The 21,998-nt window shown below is 53.9% G+C and overlaps 1 protein-coding gene across 1 annotated transcript; it reads left to right on the top strand.

Annotated features, from left to right (window-relative positions):
* The first annotated feature begins 1,497 nt into the window (after positions 1 to 1,497).
* Positions 1,498 to 21,341, top strand: LOC309514876 (uncharacterized protein). Its single transcript, XM_082192314.1, has 17 exons — positions 1,498 to 1,559; positions 5,685 to 5,791; positions 5,958 to 6,115; positions 6,225 to 6,346; positions 6,447 to 6,578; positions 7,589 to 8,111; positions 9,859 to 9,960; positions 10,515 to 10,593; positions 10,715 to 10,923; positions 13,198 to 13,440; positions 13,675 to 13,773; positions 15,815 to 16,008; positions 16,436 to 16,610; positions 17,675 to 17,834; positions 18,730 to 18,883; positions 19,110 to 19,221; positions 20,573 to 21,341. Exons 1-17 carry the CDS (start codon positions 1,548 to 1,550, stop codon positions 20,746 to 20,748), a joined length of 2,757 nt encoding a protein of 918 aa, XP_082048440.1. The 5' UTR covers positions 1,498 to 1,547; the 3' UTR covers positions 20,749 to 21,341.
* Positions 21,342 to 21,998: the final 657 nt, after the last annotated feature.

The raw sequence follows: 21,998 nt of genomic DNA, 5'->3' as shown, positions 1-21,998 counted from the left end.
CCGGAGGGTCGCCCGAGGGAGCTCGGGGACTGGCAGAGGGGGAAAGGGAGGGACCCCACCGGGTCATCTAGTCTGACCCCGGTCAGGCAGGAAGAGGCAGCTGCCCCCGGGGCCGGATTGAGGTTGGATGAGGCCCTAAGGGGCTCCTGGAGGTAAGAGGGGGGCTGTCTATGTCCAGCTGCCCTTTCCCAACAACAAATTGTCGCTTTTTTGTGTTGGAATAGATGCTACATGGATCTCATAGGTATCTGAAGGCAGCCCTGTTTCAGGAAGCTTTTAATGCTTGATGTATTATAATATTTTAATATTCTTTTGGAAGCCGCCCAGAGTGGCTGGGGAAGCCCAGCCAGATGGGCGGGGTATAAATAATAAATTATTATTATTATTATTATTATTATTATTATTATTATTATTAGAAGCCATTTGCACATAACCAAGAGGAGCCGACACAACACAAAACACGGTTGCTGCATGGAGGTTTTATTTTATTTGTTTTCTTATATTTTGGAAATGTAAAACCAGAGTTTTTTCCCCTTTAACCCCCCCCCCCCAAGAGAGTGGGGCCCTAAGCTAGAACCTGTTTAGCTTAGAGGTGCATCCAGCCCTGGCTGCCCCATCTGGGGATGGAAGGGGCACTCTCAGCCCCAGAGCAGCCTCGAATTGCAGAGGTGGAAGGGACCCCACTGGGTCATCTAGTCCAACCCGCCTGCAAGGCAGGAAGGCAGGTGCTGAGGAATGTAAGCTCTTTTTATGTGCAATAACAGCAGCCAGGATGTTATTGGCCCCAAAATGGAAGCAAGAAGAATTACTGATGCCTGAAGAATGGAGGGTGAAGTTAATGGACTATGCAGAACTGGATAAACTAACAGGAAGGATTCGAAACCGGTGGGACCAGAAATTCACAGAAGACTGGCGTAAATTTACAGACTATTTGAAAAGTATGTGTGAAGATCAGACGACGTTGGTAGGGTTGCAAGAAGTTTTGTGAGGAGTATTATGGGAAGGGTTCCAAAAATGGAGCAGGGGGAGGATGATTTGTGAAAAGATGTAAAGGCAATATGAAGTTAAGGAATGGACAAGAAGTGGTGAAAACGGTGGATCATCGGAGGTGCTGATGGAAGTCCAAAAAGATTGTAGAAGAAGTGATAGGTTTTGTGGTACATTTTATAATTTATATGTTAAAATCAATTAAAAAAAAGGAAGGCGGGTTCTGGGTGCGGATTCTGCCGTGCATGGGGGGGGGGTTCAGCGGGAGGGAGGCGCTGGCTCCTCCCCTGCCCCCACTGGGCATGCTGGCCCTCTCTCTCCCCCCATTAAGAGGCCCTGGGGGGGCGCAGGGGAGCCGGAAGTGTCGGGCGCCCCTCCGGGGATCCCCTCTTTGCTCTTTACAGCTGCGGGGCCGGGGAGGAGGGGGAGGAGCCTGGCGCCCTTTGACCTCCCGCGGCTCCGCCAATCGCCAGGCTTCGCGTCTCCGCCGCCGCCGCCGCTTCCGCCTGGGCGCCCGGGAGGGGGAGGGGCGCCTCCTGCGAGACCCCCCCCCCGGAGAGATGGAGCCCCCGGTGAGGAGGGGGGGAGACACTCCAGGGGGGGACTGGGGGGGGCAGGAGGGAAGGCAGCCCGGGGGGGGAGAAGGACCCCCCCCAGGAGACTCCACGGAGGGGCTGGGGGGGGTCAAGCCCGCCTGCCTTTGGGGCCGGACCTGCCGAGCCGGGGCCGGGTAGATGGACGGGGTAGAAATACGTTAATGTTCTTGTTGCTGTTTATTCCTATGCCCCCGGGGTGGGGAGGGGGAGCCCCTTCACCCTCCTCAGAGCCCCCCCCCCGGGGCCCGCCAGGGAGTGGCGTCTCCATTTGGGGTCCCAGAGGGCGGGGGGGGAGAAGGACCCCCCCCCGGAGACTCCACGGGGGGCAGCATTGCTGGGGGGGTCAAGCCCCCTCCCGAGCCAGAGCTGGGTAGATGGGCAGGGTATAATAATAATAATAATAATAATAAGTATTACTACTATGCTCCTGGGGTGGGGGGAGCCCCCAGGGGTCGGGGGCACCTTCGCCGTCCTCAGAGACCCCCTGGGACCCACCAGGGAGCAGTGTCTCCGGGAGACCGGGGGGGGCGGGTAAGGAGGGAAGGCAGCCCCTGGGGGGAGAAGGACCCCCCAGGAGACATCCTGGGGGGCATTGCTGGGGGGGTCAAGCCCCCCTGCCTCTGGCCGGACCTGCCGAGCCGTAGCCAGGGAGATGGGCAGGGTATAAATATATTACGATTATTATTATTATGCCCCTGGCAGAACCGTCCAGATTGCGCCCCCCCCCTAGCCAAGACAAGTGAGCTCTTCTTTCCGCCTCGCCCCCCACCCCATGCAAGTCATCCTCTGATTGAAACCTCTTCTCATGAGGCAATAATCCATATTTATATATTTATAGACCTATGTATAGACATTTTTAAGGCGGTTTTGCACGCACCCCACTCGCCTGCACCCCTGGTGGGGGCTCACCCTCCCTAACTGCGGCCCTGTGGCAGGGTCAGATTTAGTATAAGCTGTTTACTATAGCTTAGGGCCCCACTCTCTTGGAGCCCCCCCCCCAATTTCATTATTAATATACTTCTTCATTGTATTTCAGTTCAACAATTACTTTGATAAAAGACATATTTTGTGGTGTGCAAATGACTTTAGATGCCTATTAGGTCCATAAGTAACTGTATAGCACATGGGTAGGCAAACTAAGCTCCGGGGGCCGGATCCGGCCCAATTGCCTTCTCAATCCGGCCCACAGACAGTCCAGGAATCAGCGTGTTTTTACATGAGCAGAATGTGTGCTTTTATTGAAAATGCATCTCTGGGTTATTTGTGGGGCAGAGGAATGCATTCATTTTCCCCCCAAAGTATAGTCCGGCCCCCCACAAGGTCTGAGGAACAGTGGACCGGCCCCCAGCTGAAAAAGGTTGCTGGCCCCTGATATAGCATCTATTCAACACACAAAACAGCGACAATTTGTTGTGGGCAAAGGACAGCTGGACATAGAAAGGGCCCCCTTCCCTTCAGGAGCTCCTGAGGGCCACATCAACTCTCAATCTGGCCCTGCCTTGTGCCAGGCCGCCTCTGACATCTCTCCTGCCCAAAGGAATCCAGATCCGGCCCCCGGGGCTCCCGGAGAGCAGGGGTCAGGATCTGATTCCCAGACTGGGGAGCGCAGAGCGGGGCCCCGGGACCCCCCCTCACCCATGGAGGGCTCCGTCAGTTTGTATTTCTTGGTGCAGAAAGGGTTGATCTGATGTGTAGAGATATTTCCTATTCTACTTACCGTACTTTTCCGTGTATAAGACTAGGTTATTTTACTTTTAAAAAAGGTTAAAAGTCTCGGGGCATCTTATACACGGATAGTGCATGTGCCCATTTTCTAAATGCGGGGTCCCCAAAAGTAGCGGGCATCTTATACATGGGGGCAGCTTAGGGAAGCTTTGAATGTTTGGTGCATTACAGTGGTATCTTGGGTTAAGAACTTACTGTACAGTGGTAACTCGGGTTACAGACGCTTCAAGTTACAGACTCCACTAACCCAGAAATAGTACCTCGGGTTAAGAACTTTGCTTCAGGATGAGAACAGAAATCGTGCTCCGGCAGAGCGGCAGCAGCAGGAGACCCCATTAGCTAAAGTGCTGCTTCAGGTTAAGAACAGTTTCAGGTTAAGAACGCACCTCCGGAACGAATTAAGTACTTAACCCGAGGTACCACTGTACTGTATTTTAATATTTTGTTGGAAGCCGCCCAGAGTGGCTGGGGGAAAATATTGTAATTCCAGAGGGTTCTGGAAGCTTCTCTGTTTGAAAGCAGCAGGCAGAAGGTGCCTCATGTTCAGGGTTATTCCTTCTGCCTGGAACTGCTTCTCTTATCTCTTCTGTCAAGGTCCTGCTATTATTGTCAGGCTCTCACTCTCACTTTCTCTTTCTCTTTCTTTGTTCTGATCTTCTGTGCAGAGGATGCTTAGTAATAAGGTTTAGTCTTATTATAAGTTTATAAGTTCTTGTAAGTTAGTTTAAGTGAAGTCTGCTGCAACTGGACTTCTTACTGACTGTGCCAATCCTGGATTTGCGACCACGATGCTCATTTGCCTTCAGTAGCAGTAAAGCTCTGATGGATGAAAGAAACCTTAGTTGTCTCTGGTCTGTTTTGGGGAACTCTGCTACATGTTTAATTTCTTTCCTCCCCAGAAGAAGCTGGGGTGACAGGGTCTCCTCCTCTCTTAAAGACCCCTCCCCACGTGGCCCCCACCCCGGCTTCCTGTGGGTGGGAGTTCCACCATTTAACTCATGAAGAAGAAGCCCTTTCTTTTCTCTGCCCAACTCTCAACTTTGTGGGATGCCCATAAAGAGAGAGGGGAGGGAAGAAAAAACACTTTTCTGTATCCACCTTCTCCATGCTTTTATCAATTTTATCTTCCTTTGTGGATTGTGCGAACAGCTGCTCTGAATACTGTTTTTTTACAGGGGGGGCACTGGGGGTGGATTTATGGGACTCCACTGAATTAAGGCTTTCAGGGGCCCAAGGCATTTGCCTCTTCCTATGTTATTATCATTTTGTTTTATAATGTATATAAAACAGAGATAACAAAGTTGCACAGAACTTAAATAACAATGTCGCAAGTACAGAGTGTTGACTGTATCAGATCAACAAAAAAAATTCCAGGTTTTTTCAGGCTTGAAAATGATGGTTCCGTCGTCTATGTCCTGAAAGAGTCCCAAATCGTATAAAAAGTGTTGGAAGGTTCCAGGCCTTGTCGAAATCTCAAATTACGTGTGTGTCTTTCCATGATAGAAAGCTCTCTTCCAGAGTGAGTGGAGCCAAGCATCCAGTGTGAGACTTGGGGCTGTTTGAGTCGAGGTACTCTGTAATCTCAATTTTGGATAGCAGGCAATAGTTTTCTAAGCAACATTTATCAATTCTGTCAAAATCGAACCTCAGGAGGGGAGAGAGTTGCTCTTGTGGCAGGACCCTGCTGGCCAGCCCCCGAGAGAAGAGGAGGCTGAGCTGGAGGGAAAGTCTTCTTTCCCCCGTGTTCCTCTGACACCTCTCTCTCTTTTAATACATTTTTATTATTTTTTTAACATATTATTCTAACATTCATACAACATAACTTCTCATCCTATACAATATTTTTGGACTTCCATCAACACCTCTGATGATTTTCCATTATTTATCACATATTATGCATTTCTTAATTCCATATTACCTTTAATATCCTTAATTAATAATTCTCCTCATTGTCTTTTTTGCAATATTTCAAATAGCTCACCTTGCAAAACTTCTTGAAAACCTACTAGCGTAATCTGTTCATCACAATTTTCAAATAGTCCGTAAATTTACGCCAGTCTTCTGAGAATCTCTGCTCCCGCAGGTTTCGAATCCTTCCTGTTTGTTTATCTAATTCTGCATAGTCCACCAATTTCATCCTCCATTCTCCTTTCGCCGGTAGTTCTTCTTGCTTCCATTTTTATACCAATAATATTCTTGCTGCCTTCATTGCATATAAAAACAACTTACAATGCTTTCTGTTTATATCATCTCCTACAACGCCAAGTAAAAATGCTTCTGGTTTCTTCATAAATGTATATTTCAACATCTTTGTCCATCTCCTTATATATCCTTTCCCAGAGGTTTTTCATCCTCTGACCTCTCTCTGCCCCACAGACTTTGGGGGACCTGCTCCTGACCCTTTATGAGATGGGCTTCACCGAGCGGCAGGTGCGCAATGCCCTCCGCGCCGGCTGTCTCAGCGCCCCGGAGGCTGCCAATTGGTGAGTGGCCTTGGGGGTCCCCTCCAGCTCCCTCCCCTGCCCTGGGGGGAGACAGTTCTGCCAGCTGCGCTCCCTCTCCCTCGACCAGTCCTGAACTCCCTGGCAGCACAGGCGCTGGGGCTTCTCCTGCTTGACGGCCTCGTCGTCTCCTCCTCTCTTTCCCCAGGTTGCTGCAGGAGAGGGCAGAAGAGCCGCCGCCCCCCCAGAGCAAGCCTCCCAGAGCGCTGAAGGGCTGCAGGGCGATGGACGCCTTCAACCCCCCCAGGAAGGTCCAGGAGGCCTCTTCGGAGCCAGCGGCTGCCAGCCTAGGCTGCCCAACCTCAGGTGCAGAAGGGGCTCCCTGTCCGCAGCCTCTCCCCCCGCAGGGGAGGCCCAGGGAGGCACGTCCCCTTTGGGGTGGGCTTCCCAGCATGCTCTTTGCTCTCCTCCCCAGGTGCCAGGGCAGAGGTGGCCGCCAAGGACCCCCCCGGGAGAGCGGGCAGCCAGGCTTTTGCTGAGCAGCAGCGGGAGCAGCTGGCGGAGGAGCTGAGGGCCGAGAGGAGGACCAAGCGGCGGGTGAGACAGCTTTCCGGGGGGGGGGTGCCCCAAGGTGGAGGGTCCTCATTGCGGCTGTTTCTGGGGAGGAACCTGCCCTTGCTTCCCTCCTTCCTCCCAGGAGCACGAGTTGGCCCTGCAGAGAATTGCAGACGACCGGCGTCGCATCCAGGGCAAGGCCCAGCTGGCGCAGGAGGCCCCCCCTTCGGAGAAGAGAGTGCAGCCCCCCAGCGACGGGCAGTGCCTGCTTAGGGTGAGAGGAGGAGCAGCAGCCACAGGCTCCCTCAGGGGCCATTCCCCACCCCGGGGGCCAGGAGGGAATTGCAAGTCTTGGGTGGGGGGCTTGATTCAAGGAGGGAGGGTTGTAGCGCTACCAAAACAAGGAAGGATTGGACTCTGATTAATAGAATACACAGGAGGCTTGACCAGCAAGACTCTGGGAGGGCTGCGTATAGTAATTCCTCTCCCCCCCCCCCGGCCCAGGTCGTTTTATTCACAAAAGAACTTTTTACACATTGTTCGTAAGAACCATTCAGACTCCCTTTGAGCAGTTCAGAAACCCCACGTGGGACAAAGTCAGATCAGAAGAAATTATTTTAACTGCAAAGAAACTATTTCCTACTTGAGCATGCAGTCCAGAGTAAATAAAACAGGAATAAAAGGAGGAAGGCATTCAGCAAAACCCCGGAGGTCATAAACAGGAATAAACAGGAGAGACAGGATGGCGGTATTTGCCATCTCCTTGTGAACTCTCTTCCTGGCCCTTAAGATCTATCTAAAGATGAAACTATGTCAAAGTAACCTACCGTCTTTATGTACTGAGGATGCCGGGTGAAGCAACTGGCCTGTGTTTCAGAATGCTGATATGTGCCTGTCAGGCGTAGAGGAAGAAAACGGCAGAGGTGGAGAGGCTTGTGGGATTCAGAAACCATGGTCAGTTAATCAACCCCAGTCAACGCAATGCTTTCATCGCGGACACAGTGGCTTGCTCCATATTTCGTAATTCCTCAAAGCAATCCCACCTGACCCCCCACACTCTGGATATTGGCACCCCTACAGACGGTGTCGGCCTGTTTGCCGGGGTTGGGCTAGATGAGCCTTAGGGGTCCCTTCCAACTCTACAGTTCTGTGATTCTTGGCTGGGCGGGGGGAGGTCATTTTGGCCCGAGGAGTGTAAGGGCCGGGCCGGATCCCAGGCCAGCCAGATGCCCCTTAGGGGATGCCTTCAAGCAATGCCCATGGCTGCCCCTCTTCTCCCCACAGATCCGCCTCCCCTCGGGGGACTCCGTGCGCCAGAGCTTCCCGTCCGCCTCCCCCCTGGAGGCCGTCCGCCTGCGCCTCCTGGAGCTTCACCCGCAGCTGCCGCCCGCTTTCTCCCTCCTGCAGGGCTTCCCCAAGCGCCACTTTGGGCCAGCCGACCTGCCCCGCTCCCTGGGGGACCTGGGCCTGGCCCCCAGCGCCACCCTCTGCGTGGTGGGGCCCCCGGCACCCCAGGCCCCGGCCTCCAAGGGGGTGGCGGGGCCTGAGTCCCCACCGCAGACCCCACACCAGGAGGAGGAGGAAGAAGAAGAAGAAGAGGAGGAGGAGGAAGGAGAGGAGGAGGAAGAAGAGGAGGAGGAGGGGATGGCAGGGCCTGGTCTCCCGACCCCAGAGGGGAGAGGCCTCTTCGCTCAGGGCGCCCACCTGCCTTCCGTCCTCCGCTCTCCGGCGCAGAGGGTGACTCCGGGGGACTTTGCGGGGCTTCACGGCCATGGGGAGCTGGCCTTCCCTGAGCCCCACCGCTGGGGTAAGTATTCAGGAAGGGGCCTTTTGCTGTAGTAGTAGTAATAATAATAATAATAATAATAATAATAATAATAATAATAAATAATTTATTATTTGTACCCCAGCTACTCTGGGCGGCTTCCAACAAAGATTAGAAATACATTAAAATGTCACACGTTAAAAACTTCCCCAAACAGGGCTGCCTTCAGATGTCTTCTAAATGTCAGGTAGTTGTTGATCTCTTTGACCTCTGATGGGAGGGCGTTCCACAGGGCGGGCGCCACTACCCCTGCATGCCTCCAAGCTGCTCTGCTTTGCATCCGCCCACTGAGCGGCGCTACCCTGTGTGTGGGCCAGGGAGCCCCTGTCCCCCAGCCCCCCTGGGGACGCCCTGTGGGGCTGCACCTGGCAAGCAGGGGCTCCGTCGCTCAGCCCCAGCCCTTGTCCCCCTAGGAATGAAAATTGTTCTAGTCCTCTGGACTCTGAGTCCAGGTCAGGGGACATGTCAGAAGATGAGTCCGTCAGGCTCAATACTGGCTGCACTGGCAGGCAGCAGAGGCTCTCTTCAGGCAGGGGGCCTCTCCCAGCAGGGGGTTGAACCCGGCACCTTCCGCATGCCAGGCGGGGCTCTGTTGTTGAGCTGCAGCCTCGTCCCTGAAAGCAGAGCAGGCTGCCAGTCCTTTACAAGAGGAGCAGAGATGCTCTGGGCTCCTTGAGTTCAGTGCTGCCTGCACAGACTGGCAGCAGAGACTCTCCAGGGGTCTTCCAGCCCTGCCTGGAGAGGCTGCCAGCGGGGAATTGAACCCGGCACCTTCTGCATGCCAGATGGGGCTCTGCCCCCCCCCAAGCGATGTGTATTTGGGGCTCCTCCCTGGAGCTCCCCCCACCTGATCCCCAGTTACATCGGGGGGGGGGAGCACATCTGTGGGCAGAGGATGTGGCTGCCCCCCACCCCCCGGTGTTCCTCCCTTCTCTGCCGCTGCCTTGGGCTCCTATCAGGGTGGATTGGATTGGATTTAAATCACAATTTAAATCACTAGTCAATATTACACTTGATTTCAATCATTTCTTTACAGAAAGACTCGTTCTTGCTGGTATAATCTTAATATTTGCAACCAGATGAAGGTTTCGTTTTTGAAATAATAAATTTCCAGAATAGTTTTTACAGTTATATCAAAAATTGCTGATTTGGTTATACTATTAGAAATACATAGAAATTATTGTGAGGTTTAATATGTTAACTGTTTAATTTTGGACAACTTTTCTGCTGTACTTTATTGGAAGGAGAAAAATAATCATTTCCTTAATAACAATAACTTAAATGGGAAATTTATCTTTAGAAAGATACAGCGTTTTATTTCAAAAATCCAATTTAAATTTTAAAAATCTGATTTAAATTTTAAAAAAATCCAATTTTTTGTTGTTAAATCATTGATTTTTCATCCACCCTGGCTCCTATTAATTCCCTGCAGACGCAGCTCTTGGGGTGGGCGCGCAATAAGCCCCTTCCCAGGCCAGATCAGAGCTGCCTTTGACTCCTTGCCAGGCCTGTGCCAGGGGGTGTAGTGGATAGAGTGTTGGGCAGGGACCTGGGTTCGAATCCCCACTCAGCCGCGGTGTTGGCTGGGTGACCTTGGGGGCCGCTCCCTGCCTGTCAGCCTGTCATTGTGGGGTTTAACTGAAGAGGAGGAGAACAGCAACAACTGGATGTGCCCCCTCAAGCAGAAAAGCCCGAAACAAAATGCTCTCTCTGCCCCCCCCCCCCGCAGGGAGGGGCCACAGGATGGACGTGGAGGAGCCCATGGAGCAGGAGTCCTCGGCGACCCTGAGGGAAGGAGAGGCTTCCGGGGGCCGGGGGCCGCCTCTGCCAGGTCAGCACCCGAGGCAGGAAGGTGGGAGGCCAGCGCCAGGAGGGAGGAGGCTCCAAGATCTGGCCTGCCTGAGTCACTGTAGGATTGGGAGGGACCCCTGAAGGTCATCCAGCCCAACCCACTGCAAGGCAGGAATCCCATGGTGGAGCCTCTGCTTGGAAACCTCCAAGGAAGGAGAGGCAGCAGCACGCCCCCCCCCTGTCCCCAATTACGGCCAAGCAGAGTATACATTTAAATATACTTCATTAAAATGGGGGGAGTGTGAATTGGGGGGGGGGCCTCGAGACGCTTCCTTGGGTATCAGCACTGCAAACCTGGCTGGTGGGGAACAGGGTGGGGTGGGGGCGAGGAAGCCAAGATGGGGGGGGGTCCCCTGATTTGTGGGGGGGGGGAAGTGGGTCTACTCTTGAGGACGGAGATCCCTCACTGAAGGTTGGGAGGAACTTCTGGAGAGCAGAAAGAAGGGCAGGGCAAAGGCCAGAAAGGGGGGGGTTGGGTGGGGGCGAAGAAAGAACCTTGATCCTAAGCTGGGGGGGTCTTCTTTCTGTTTGAAGGCTCCTTGTCCTTTGGGGAACGCGCTCAGGGCCTCCCGGGGTCTCGGCACCAGTGGCCGGCGGAGGGCAACCTGCTGAGGTAGGGGCTATGTGGGGGCGCTTGCTTTTGTAGGGGGCGGGGGAAGGCCGGGGGGCGGGAAGCAAAGCGAATGGGGGCGCCTGGGTGTCTTCATCATCGCCTGTCTCTTTCTGCCCCCCAGGACGGCTGACGGGAGCCGAGCCGAAGCGCCCACCCTGCCCCTGGCTGTGGCCCAGGCAGCCGAGTTGCGCCTGCAGCGGGTGAATGCGCAGGGCCCCGAAGGCAAGGAGAAGGCCTCTCTGGCCGCCACGTCCCCCCCAGGCCGCGCGGCCCCCGCAGTGCCCCCGCTCTTCCAGCTGTCCCTGCGAGGGGCCACAGCCCTCCTCACAGGTAGAGGCTTCTCACTGCAGCTTCATCCTTCCTCCTGCTGCTGCTGCTTAATATCATTTCGACTTACCGTATTTCCCCCTCCATAAGACGCACCTAGTTTTTAGAGGAGGGAAAAAATTATTCTGAACGAAACAGTGAATGTATGATTTTTGTGGTTCATGCTGTGGCCACAGACATGATATGTGATTTGACAGTGAGTTTGGGGTAGCCCAATGCAAAAATCCTGAGGATCCATGTGGATCCATGCTTTGCAACCACGTTTTTGCGCCATTGCAGCCCCACAAAACAGTGGATGCGGGGGTTTTTGGTGCCGGCTGTAGCCATGGACATGCTATGTGATCTGATGGTGAATTTGGGGTGACCCAATGCAAAAATCCTGAGGATCCGTGGGCTTTTACCTCCCCCCTCCCAGGCAGCCTCCTTTATCTCTAGAGTCCCTTATCTCCCTCCCAACACCCCCTTCTCTCTTTCTAAAAAAAAAAAAAGAGCACAATCTGCTTTTTGCCCCTGGGCAATTCGGCTCCAGAGACCACGCATTCGCTCCATAAGACACACAGACATTTCCCCTTAGTTTTTAGGAGGAAAAACGTGTGTCTTAAAGAGCGAAAAATATGGTATATATCTCTCTTAACCCATAGGTCACTGGCCATGTGCAACATTCAGAGCATGATTTGTGCAACGTAATGCAGAGCCTGATATTGCCCAGCTAAGCCCCTGCAAGACAGGGGTGTCTGGCCAGAGAAGAGTTAATGGCCAGAAGTCTGGGAGAAGAGGAATGCGCCTAGAGGTGTCTCATGAAGGCGCCTGGCAAGCCTCTCTGGGGAGAGCAGAGCACACGCCTGTGTCTTCAAAGGCAAGGGATGAGGAAGAGGAGGAGGGAAAGTTCTGGGAAACTTCATCTGCTTAAAGCATCTTCCCTGGCTTCCCATCTCCTCCCAGAGCCCTCATAACGGTTTACAAAACTCTAAAGAACTTGGGTCTGGGGCACCTCAGGGACCCCCTGAACCCTTAGAATATGGCAGCTGTGTCACAGAGATCATTGGTCCTTCTCTGGGGCCCATTGGACAACAACGAGAAACCAAGCCGTTAGTATTATCCGCCCAGTCCTGTGGAACTCTCTGCCACTGGGCACCTTCTGTGCCAACTTTTTAAACACCTGCTGAAAACGTTTCAGTTAAGAAGACCTCCTTCCGCAATAGTTAGTGGAGGCTTGCTTTTAGCTCTCTGGCTTTTCATGCTTTATTATGCTCTTGGTCTGTGATTTTGTTGTTCTGTAGTTCTAAACCGCTCTGATATATATCCAGGACTCAGCAGGGTAAAAATATTTTTATAAATAGGCCAACCAGCTCAAAGCGCTGAGGCTGGTCAAGGGGAGCCGATGACCCTTTGCTTCAGCCGCTGTTTCTGGACACAGTTCAAAGGGCCTCGAAAGCCTTCTCTGGCAGGGCTGGCAAGGTTTACCAGCCGTGGGCTGGATCACTCCCACGGAGCTCGTCTGTGGGCTGGACTGGCGCAGTGCGACGTCAGAAACCGCGTCTGCATGTGTCCGCGGTGCCGGAAATCGTTTCTGTGTATGCCCAGATGCTGAAAATTGCACCTGCGCAAAAGCGATTTCTGGCTTCTAGACATGCACAGATGTGATTTCCGGTATCTGCAGCTGCGCAGACGCGATTTGTGGTGCCGCTTGGCGAGTCCCCATGCCGTGCTGCGCCGGTTTAGCGCAGCGCAGGGGGGACTTGCTAAGTGAGTGGCTCAGTTCGGGGGCGGCTTGAGGGCCAGTAAAGCGGTCTTCGTGGGCCGCATCCGGCCCATGGGCTGCACGTTGTTGACCCCTGCTCTGTGGCTTCTGTCTAGGCTATCTGGAAGACCACCTTCCCCAGAAGAACCCTCCTGGCTTTCTGGCCCCACCCCCCGCCCAAGTCCCTTGCTGGGGGAGGCAGGAGGGGCCTTTCTGGTGGGGGGGGCTGCTCCTAGGCAACCTTGGAACTCCCTGCCTGGAGAAGCCTCCCTCCTCGCTCTCCTCCTTTTCCTGACTTTTTTCCAAAAAGGAAAATGGCATTCCAATGGTGCCGTGCTGTTCTTACTCTCTGCCCTTTAATAGATTTCCTGTTTTAGCTTGCTTAGAGTTCAGTTACTTTCTGGCGATGATCTCTTTTGGCTTCTCCTGCGGTGTGGTCTTCCTTTGGGTGAGCTGCCTGGGCTCCCCGCTCAGGGGGGAAGGCGGGATCCAAACTCAGGACTCCAATGTTTCCGTCGGCTTTGTCCCCCCCGCAGCGCCCAGCAAGCAGTACTGCAGCAGCCTGGCCTCGGTGACGCCGGTGCTGGCGGAGCACCTCCTGGGGCACCTGGTGCAGGAGGGACTGCTCAGCCCCCGCAGCCTCAAGCTCTTCTTCGGCTGCCCCCTCCAGAAGCTGCGCCTCGACTGCTACCCCTACGCCACTAACCAGCTCCTGGGCCAGCTGATAGCCTTTCCCAGCCTCCGCCACCTCAGCCTCCTCGCCTGCTCCGTCATCACTGGTGAGCGGGGCGGGGGCGGGATGGGCAGAGGGGTCATCCCAGAGGTCATCCAGCCCAGCCCCCCACAGGATCAGAGCTGAAGCATTGCTGACCGAGGGGGGGGGCAGAGAGGGTCTGGGCAGGAGGTTGCCCCACGGGACCTGAGAGCTTAGCTGTGGGAGGTGGGGGGGTTCTGTGCTCTCCCCCCCCCCTGAGCTGACCCTCTTCCCCCATTTCTCCCTCCCCGCCCCCCAGACCAGGGCCTCTCTGTGGTCCAGCACCTGCCCCGACTGCAGCACCTCAACCTCTCGGCCTGCGCGAAGCTCACCGACAACTGCCTGCAGTTTCTGAAGGGTACGTCACCGACACCCCCCCCCCCCGTCCTGCTCTTTTGGCTACTTCCTCTCCGCCTGCAGGATCAGGCCCCATGGCCCGCCTAGTCCAGCCTCCTCTCCCCTCCCCCCCCCCCCGCAGCCCCCATCGCGGCCTCTGACTGTGGGGGCAGAGCCCGGGGCTTCTCCAGGAATTCATGTTCTGTTAAAGAAATAATATTCTGTATTAGTTTTCAATTACAGTCCAATAATAACCTCATTATAACAATGCCAAATTACAATGCAATTACTAATACCAATCATTCAGGTGCCAAGTTATATAATTTAGGTGCCCCGCCCCCATGTGCTAGAATCGATGGTTTGGTGATTGACTTTATTTCTGCATTCCAAAATCATAATAATTTCAATTACACTCCAGTCCAGATAACAATCCTTGCAATATTAACAACTTCCCTTCGTATTGACACATTAAATGATGTATAAACTTACAAGTGAGGCACTCAAACTATATTCTTATTCTTCCTGTGTGTGGCAGTTATTCTTTCTGTGATATTTCTTCCTGTCCTTGTAAAATGTTACGTCTGTATTTTCCCAGTTGTTGCTGTTCTCCATCATGCTTTGGGCAGAGCTTCAGAAATTCTCCATCGCTCTCTCCTGGGCTCCATTGTTTCAACAGCAACCTCAAAAATCACTCTGTCCCAATAAATAGCCTTGCAGAGGCTATTTTCCCTCTCTGCCTGGGAAGGAGAGCGGTCCGTCAAACTGCAGATGACTCAATGATGAACCTTATCAGTTCCTTGGCAAGTTTGCAGACTCCTTTCATCCTTCCATCCGACTGAAGATAAATGAGCAGTTATACTCCCAATTAAATTAAATTCCAGCTCCATAGATAATAAAGGATGGGAAGTTTCCATCGTAAACCTTTTGCAAAATAGAGCTCCCCTCCCCTCCCTTTTTCCTTTTCTTTTTAACACACACAGTTCCATTTGATGTTATATTCCATACCTTCCATACAGTTTCATCCCTCCTTCCCTGTACATATATAATAATCTGAGCTAGCGTTCATCTCCATGAATTTATCTCATCCTCTTCAAAAGCCACCCAAATTCCTGGCTATCCCAGCCTCTGGTGGGAGGGAGTTCCACAGTTCAATTCTGCGCTGCGAGAAGGAGGACTTGCTTTTAGCTCTCCCCGTGAAAAAAGGGGCCTCTCACCCTTAGGCATTTATTTTGCGTTTGCATTTATTTATTAAATTTGTATACTGCCCCCTAGACCCATAGATTTCAGGGCGCTTCGCAGCATAAAATTACAATTCTGCTTTATTGACTTGCTGATCACAGAATAAGATTTTGGCTTTAATTGTGACACTTAGCTTATTTTCACTTGTCGCTTTTAAGGCAGTGTTTTATAGAACGTAATTGTTTCACTGATGAATATATGATTTCAGCTGCATTTGTGATGCTCTAGTACGCTCTGTTGAGCCGCTATTATTGCTGATTCTTTACAAGCCGCTGTGGGAATAATTTGAATGAGAAACGGCAGAGAAATCTATGTTGTGAAGTGCCCTGAGAACTACAGGGTGTAGGACGGTATACAAATTTAATACAATCAATTAATCAATAGGACTTTAAAAAAAAAATTATTTAGAATATTAAGAATATTACAGTGAGTTAAATAAAATAAAAGATAAAAAGAATACCTAAAAAAGGCAGAGGAAAGTAACAACATGGCAATAAAATATAATTAAGGTGACAGAACTATAATTCGGTATCATCATAAATATAATTATAAATAAACTATAACATACTGTATATATGTAAACAGTTAAGCTTATTGTTTCCCTCAAGTATACATCAATTCATGGGTCACTGTGTTTTTCATAAATACATTCCAAATATCGTTAATTTTGTCCATATGGTAATCATTGAAAGCAATCTGTTCGTTACTCTGGTCCGTGTCGCTGAGTTTTCTGTGCCCGGCAAAAAGGTTGGCCTGGATGCCTTGGAAGAACGATGGAGAAAGGAATGGGCGTGTGATGGGTCTGGCCCCCGCTCTCCCCACAGGGCTCCCCCAGCTGTCTCACCTGGCGCTGGACCAGACGCACGTGACGGATCGGGGCCTGGGCGAGTTCCTGCTCTCGGCGCCCCCCTCCCTCACCCACCTGAGCCTCAACCAGACAGGCGTCACGGACGGCACCCTCGGCCTGCTGCCCCAGTGCGCCCCCCAGCTCTGCACCCTCAGCATCAAGCAGACGGGCGTAAGTGGCCCCCGCAGCCTGGAAAAGGGCCTTCTCCCGGGGGGGGGGGAAGCTTGGGACAGGTGCAGCCGGCTGGCACCTGGGGGTGGGGGTGGTCCTCTCTTGGTCCCGTGTGTGATGGGGGGGGGGCCTTTCCCAAACCCCACCCCAGTGTGGTGTGGAGCGTGGGGCCCGGGAGACTGTGACGCTCTTGGGAAGACCTTGGAAGTCGCCTCAAGCTCCTCGGGGTTTAAGCGCAGTGAAATATTGCCCTTTTAAAATGTGTTTTTTGTGGGGTATTGGGTTGTTCTTTTATTTTTATTCGGCATTTTGTGGTTTTATGTCTTGATTTTGTTCTGTGAGCCGCCCTGAGACCCCCGGGTATAGGATATATATAAATTCAATAAATAATAATAATTCCACGGGCCGCGCTGTGTTGCTTCCGCAGGTGGTGGACGTATCAGCCCTGCGGCGCCTGGAGGCTCTGCAGTCGCTGCATCTGGACGGGACCCCGGTGAGCGAGGCCTCCCTGCGGGCGCTCTCCTCGCACCCGGCACTCTGCACCCTGACGCTCTCGGGGGTCCGGTCGGTGGACGGCAACACGGCCCTGGAGCTGGTCTCAGGTGCGGGGCAGGGGCTGTGGCCCTCAGGCGTCTGGGAAAGGGCCCCGTTGTCTCTTTGCCCGTGGGTGCTGCCCCACCCGGGGAAGTGCGGCCTGAGGAGGCTTGCCAGCAGAGGCTGGAGAGGCGATTCTGGCACCAGGGGGGCAGGGGGTGGTGTTGCCGTGGGCACACGAAAGACGCCCTCTGGCCGACAGTTCCCCCCACAACAGCTTCCTCTGGGCAGCGAGGGTGCATTAGAATCACCGGCTTCTAGACTTGGAAGGGACCCCCAACGGTCATCTAGACCAACCCGGAATGAAATGCAGGACAGGAAGTGAGAGCACAGAGCTTCGCTGGCAGCTGAGGCAGGACATGTGGCTTACTATAAGCATTGGTTTATAACTGGAATTATGACTGTTAATGTTTTGCTCACCCTGAGGTCCCGGGCTGCAACAATTTAAAATGCAGTCAAACCTTGGTTCTGCAACATAATCCGTTCTGGAAGCCTGTTTGGCTTCCGAAATGTTTGACAGCCAAGGCGCGGCTTCCGACTGGTTGCCAGAGCTTCCTGCGCTCAAGCGGAAGCCGCATCCAACGTTCAGCTTCCGAAAACTGGAGGGTTTGCTTCCGTGTTTTCAGTGTTTGGCAGCCGGAAGGTTTGGAAACGGAACTGAGGTTTGACTGTGCAAGACTGAAAAAGCATGTGAAGCCACCTTAGGAGTCGTAACCGTGGGTCGGGAGCTGGAAATCTGCCTCTCCAAGCCCAGCCCCAGTTTGGGGGCTCTGACCCAAAGCTCCCCTGCAGCCCACCTCTAGGGCACTCGCCTGGGGCGAGCAGCCGTGTCCTCCAGGCGAGCAGCCCTGCCGAAAAGGACCCTGTGCTGCAGATGCCGCAAAGAGAGCCAGGAGCAGACCCTGGCACCTGCTCAGTTTTGGCTTCCCTGGCCACCTTGTCCAGGAGTCTTGGAGCGGTGGCCCCCACGTCCCCCAATTTTGGGGGGTTGGGGGACTGCGCTGGGGTTCCCGGCTGGCTTGGAGGCGCTTCCACGTGGCAACCCCCCCCCCCTCGGTGGCTCTTTCTTCAGGTCTTCCTGCCCTCACCCAGCTGGCCTTGCCCAGCCGCCACACGGTCACTGACACTGGACTGGCCGCCCTCTGCTGCCTGGCCGGGCTCCTGGAGCTGGACCTGATGGACTACAGCCACATCACCGACCAGGGGCTGCAGCACCTGCCCCGGCTGAGCAGGTGAGGAATGGGCGCACGGATCCTGCCCCCCCCCTTCATAGCAGGCCTTGCTCCCTGGGCAGTGGTCCAAGCTGTTGGGTTGGGGATAGATACTGGGAGATGGGAGATTTCTTGGAGATTACCCTTCCCGCCTCACGTTAGGGAGTTCAGCAGAGGGTATCCTTTTGCAGCTTAAAAAAGGAAGCTTTATTGGCTAGTGTTAGTTGTTAATATTAATAATGATATTATCATTATGATATTGGAAATGGTTTCACTCATTAATATATGATTAAAGCTGCATTTGTGACGCTCTGTTACACTCTGCCGTGTCGTCATTATTCCTGATTCTTCGCAAGCCACTGTGGGAATAATTTGATTGAGAAACGGCAGAGACATTTATGTTGTGAACCGCCCTGAGGCCTACGAGGTATAGGACAGTATACAAATTAAATTAAATTAGTTTTTTAAAAAAAATAATAATTTTATCAAGAGTATTACAGTCAGTTAAATAAGAGAAAAAGAAAAAGAATGCCTAATAATAGTTTGTAATTTATTATTTATACCCTGCCCATCTGTCTGGGTTTCCCCAGCCACTCTTGGCAGCTTCCAACAAAATAGTAAAATACAATAGTCCTTCAGATATTAAAAAAACTTCCCCAAACAGGGCTGCCTTCAGAAAATCAGATAGTTGTTTATTTCCTTGACATCTGACGGGAGGGAGCCACCACTGAGAAGGCCCTCTGCCTGGTTCCCTGTAACCTCACTTCTCGCAGGGAGGGAACCACCAGAAGGCCCTCGGAGCTGGACCTCAGTGTCTGGGCAGAACGATCTGGGCTGTGGGGTCCAGAGGCCGTCTTTGGCCACGAGACGGGGGGTCCGATGGCTTGACCCTGAGGCTCTTCCACTGTTCTTGCAGGCTGCGCCGCCTGTCTCTCTGCAACACGCTGGCCACGGATCTGGGCCTGCGCCACGTCCAGGGGCTTCCGCTTCTGGAGGAGCTGTGCTTGGACCGCCTCCACGTCTCCAGCGCAGGGGTGGCGCGCTGCATCGTCACTCTGCCCCACCTGCAGGTACGGCCGGGAAGGGAGCTGTGCCAAGGGGGGGCTCAGCCGGTTCTGCCCCTGGGGGAGCAGCAGGTGCTGGGAAAGGGATCCTCCCCTCCTCCAAGCTCCTCTCTTTGGGCGGCTGCAGAGACACAGAGAGGGAGAGACCTGGGGCAGGCAGGGCAGGCATGAGAGCCCCAGGGGCCCTGCCCCCCCCCCACTTTATCATCTTCCTCCCCCCCTCCCCCCGCAGGTGCTGAGTCTTGCCAGCACGCCGGTCGGAGACACAGTGGCCCGCCTGGGCATCTCCCGCTGCAAGCAGCTGCTCAAGGTCAACCTGAGCCGCACCCGCCTGACAGACCGAGGTGAGTGAGTCCTGGCCCCCCAAGGCTTTTCTGGCCCTCAGCCCCACCTGGCCGGAAGCGGCGTCCAGAGCAGCAGTTTGCACAGCCCTCTAAGAGAGATGAAATGCGGCAACATTCGAAACCGCAACGGCTGATTGCACATTCACTCAAAATCCGATTAAAGCCCTTTAGTTCCATTAATTAATTTGGCAAAGGAGATGAGCTTGATCTGGAGATAGCGGCTCTCCAAAGCCTCCCAGCCGTTGGCATCTCCAGGGCTCCCCCCCCTGTTCACTTTGGGGGGCGCCGCTCGAGAACAGCTTGGCGGGGGGCTGGCCTGGGGTGCCAGCTGCCGGCACAGAGATGGGAAGCAGAGGACACCCCCCATTCTCTGTGGGGTGGGGGGGGGTTGCGGAAAATAGAACCAGAATGATAAGAGTTGGAAAGGGATCCCCAAGGGTCATCCAGCCCAACCCATGGCAATGTCAGCGTCCCTGACAGCTCTGCTGAAAAACCTCCAACGAAGCAGAACCAGTGCAGCTACCAGTGGAGTCCAGGGTCAGATTTAAGGTCCTGCTTTTGACCTTTAAAGCCCTTAACGGCCTAGGACTCTCGTACCTATGGGACCGCCTCTCCCGGTATGCCCCATGGAGAGCCTCAAGGTCCGTAAATAGCAACACCCTAGAGGTCCCGGGCCCTAAGGAAGTCAGATTAGCCTCAACCAGAGCCAGGGCCTTTTCAACACTGGCCCCGGCCTGGTGGAATGCTCTGCCTCATGAGACCAGGGCCCTGCAGGATCTGATCTCTTTCCGCAGGGCCTGGAAGACAGAGTTGTTCCGCCTGGCCTTTGGCTTGGAGCCAATTTGATCCCCTTCCCCTCTCTCCCTTTTCCTTTCTCTTTCTGTGATGGAACCCCTATTTGGGGACTTCCCTGGCTTTTTTCTGGCCCACGTAGGACCAGTCTGGATAGTTAGCCTTGGTGAAGATGTGATGTTTTCATCCCCCAAAAAGTTTTTGAGTTTCTGCTGAAATGAGGCTGCATTTAATGTCGTATTTTAATCTATTTTTTAAGTTGTATTTCAATGAATTGTTTTTATATTTAGTGTTAGCCGCCATGAGCCTGGTCTTGGCTGGGGAGGGCGGGGTATAAATAATTTTTATTATTATTATTATTGCTGGGTGGGGTGGACTAGATGCCTCATGGGATCCCTTCCAACTCTACCGTTCTGTGATTCTATGATTCCAAGGCTCTTTCTGCCCTTAGTCCTCCCTCGGGGGCACAGGACAGGACAGGGCAGAGAGTTTGCTGCAGGAAGAGCCTGTCCTGCCCATCTCCTGCCCAGCTGCCTTTCCCCCTCTGGTCTCTCCGCAGGGCTCCGCTTCCTGCGCCACGTGCCCCTGGTGCACCTCAACCTGGACGGCTCTGGTGTGACCCCCGAGGGGGTGGCCGCCCTCCTGGCCGCCTGCCCTGCCCTGGGCAGCGTCCGTGCCAGCCACCTGCGCCCCTTGCCCTCGGAGGACGTCTCGGACGAAGAAGGACCCGGCTAGGCCAGCAAGGCCTACTCCTCCCTCCCTCTGACCCCTCCCTCGACGCATGGCGCACTTTCTTCTGCCCCCCCCTTCTCTTCCTGCGTCTCTGGGGGTTTGGCGCGGCAGGGATTCCTGCAGGGCTGGACTTTCTGCCTCGGAGTCGCCCATGTCCTCAGCGCCCTCGTCATCACCGCACTAGGTCCGCTGGGAAGCCTCCTCCGCTGCGGACGAGGCTTGTCCTTCACTCGTCTTCCATTCTCCAGCCTGACTTCTTGTTTCCCTCACTCACCTGTAGCTGCACGGTGGGCGTTTCTTTCCTTTTTTAAAAGAAGAAGAAGAAATCCATTTCGAAAGCCCAGGCTCTTAATTCCTGGGGGACGCAGAGAAGGAGGAGGGAAGGGGGAGCAGAGGGCCTGGGATGGAGGAGGCCGGGGGGCCCCCATTTCTGAAGATGCCTGATGCAAATGGGTGCAGTCCTTCCCCACCCCCAGCAGAGGCCCAGAGGAGTCCTGGGGGGCAGGGGGTGGGGCCAAATGGGACGCGGAACTCCTGAAAAAACTTCTCTGCAGCTTGTGCCTTAACAATTTCCAATAAAAAAACATTGACGGGTCTCCCGATTGTGTTGCCTCTGAATGGTTGGCTGGCTTGGATCGGGGTGGGGAGCCTCCAGAGACCCTCCAAATGATCCCCATCAGCCCACTGGCCATGCTGGGAGCCCCAAAGCCTTTGGGGTGGTGCCCAGTCAACGATGCCAGGGCTGCCCCTCTTCCAGGGCCAGACAGAGTAGGGCCAGACGGCCTTCCTCCTCCTCCTCTTCTCTGCACCTCAGGCTATTGTGAAACCTTTTCTGATCCCACATTTCCTGCCCCCTAAAATATGAGCTGCAGTGCACATTGTTAACCAGTGGAATTCCCTGCCACAGGATGGCACGATGGCTACCAGTTTAGACGGAGTTAAAAGGTGGGGCAGATCTTCGGGGGAGCAGGCGGCTAGCACAATGGCTGCCTCCAGGATGAGGGGTACCGACCCTCTGAAAGCCAGTTACCCTCCAGTGGGGCAAGAGGGGCATTAATTGGCCATCCAAGGAGGGATTGGGCCGGCCATGGGGAGCAGAAGGTTCTGCAGAGGTTGCGGGAGTGAGAAATTGAAATTCGCACTCAGTCCACACTCCTGGAGGGAGGGCAGGGCGATTCTCTCCGCCCCTCCCTTTGCATGGCCTGTCCTGTTGCTGGTGCCTCTTCCCACCCTTCTGGCACCCGCTTCCTCCT

This window comes from Podarcis vaucheri (genome assembly GCF_965113315.1).
Source record: "Podarcis vaucheri genome assembly, chromosome: 12".
NCBI classification, from domain to species: domain Eukaryota; kingdom Metazoa; phylum Chordata; class Lepidosauria; order Squamata; family Lacertidae; genus Podarcis; species Podarcis vaucheri.
This window is presented reverse-complemented; position numbering and strand designations above follow the sequence as displayed.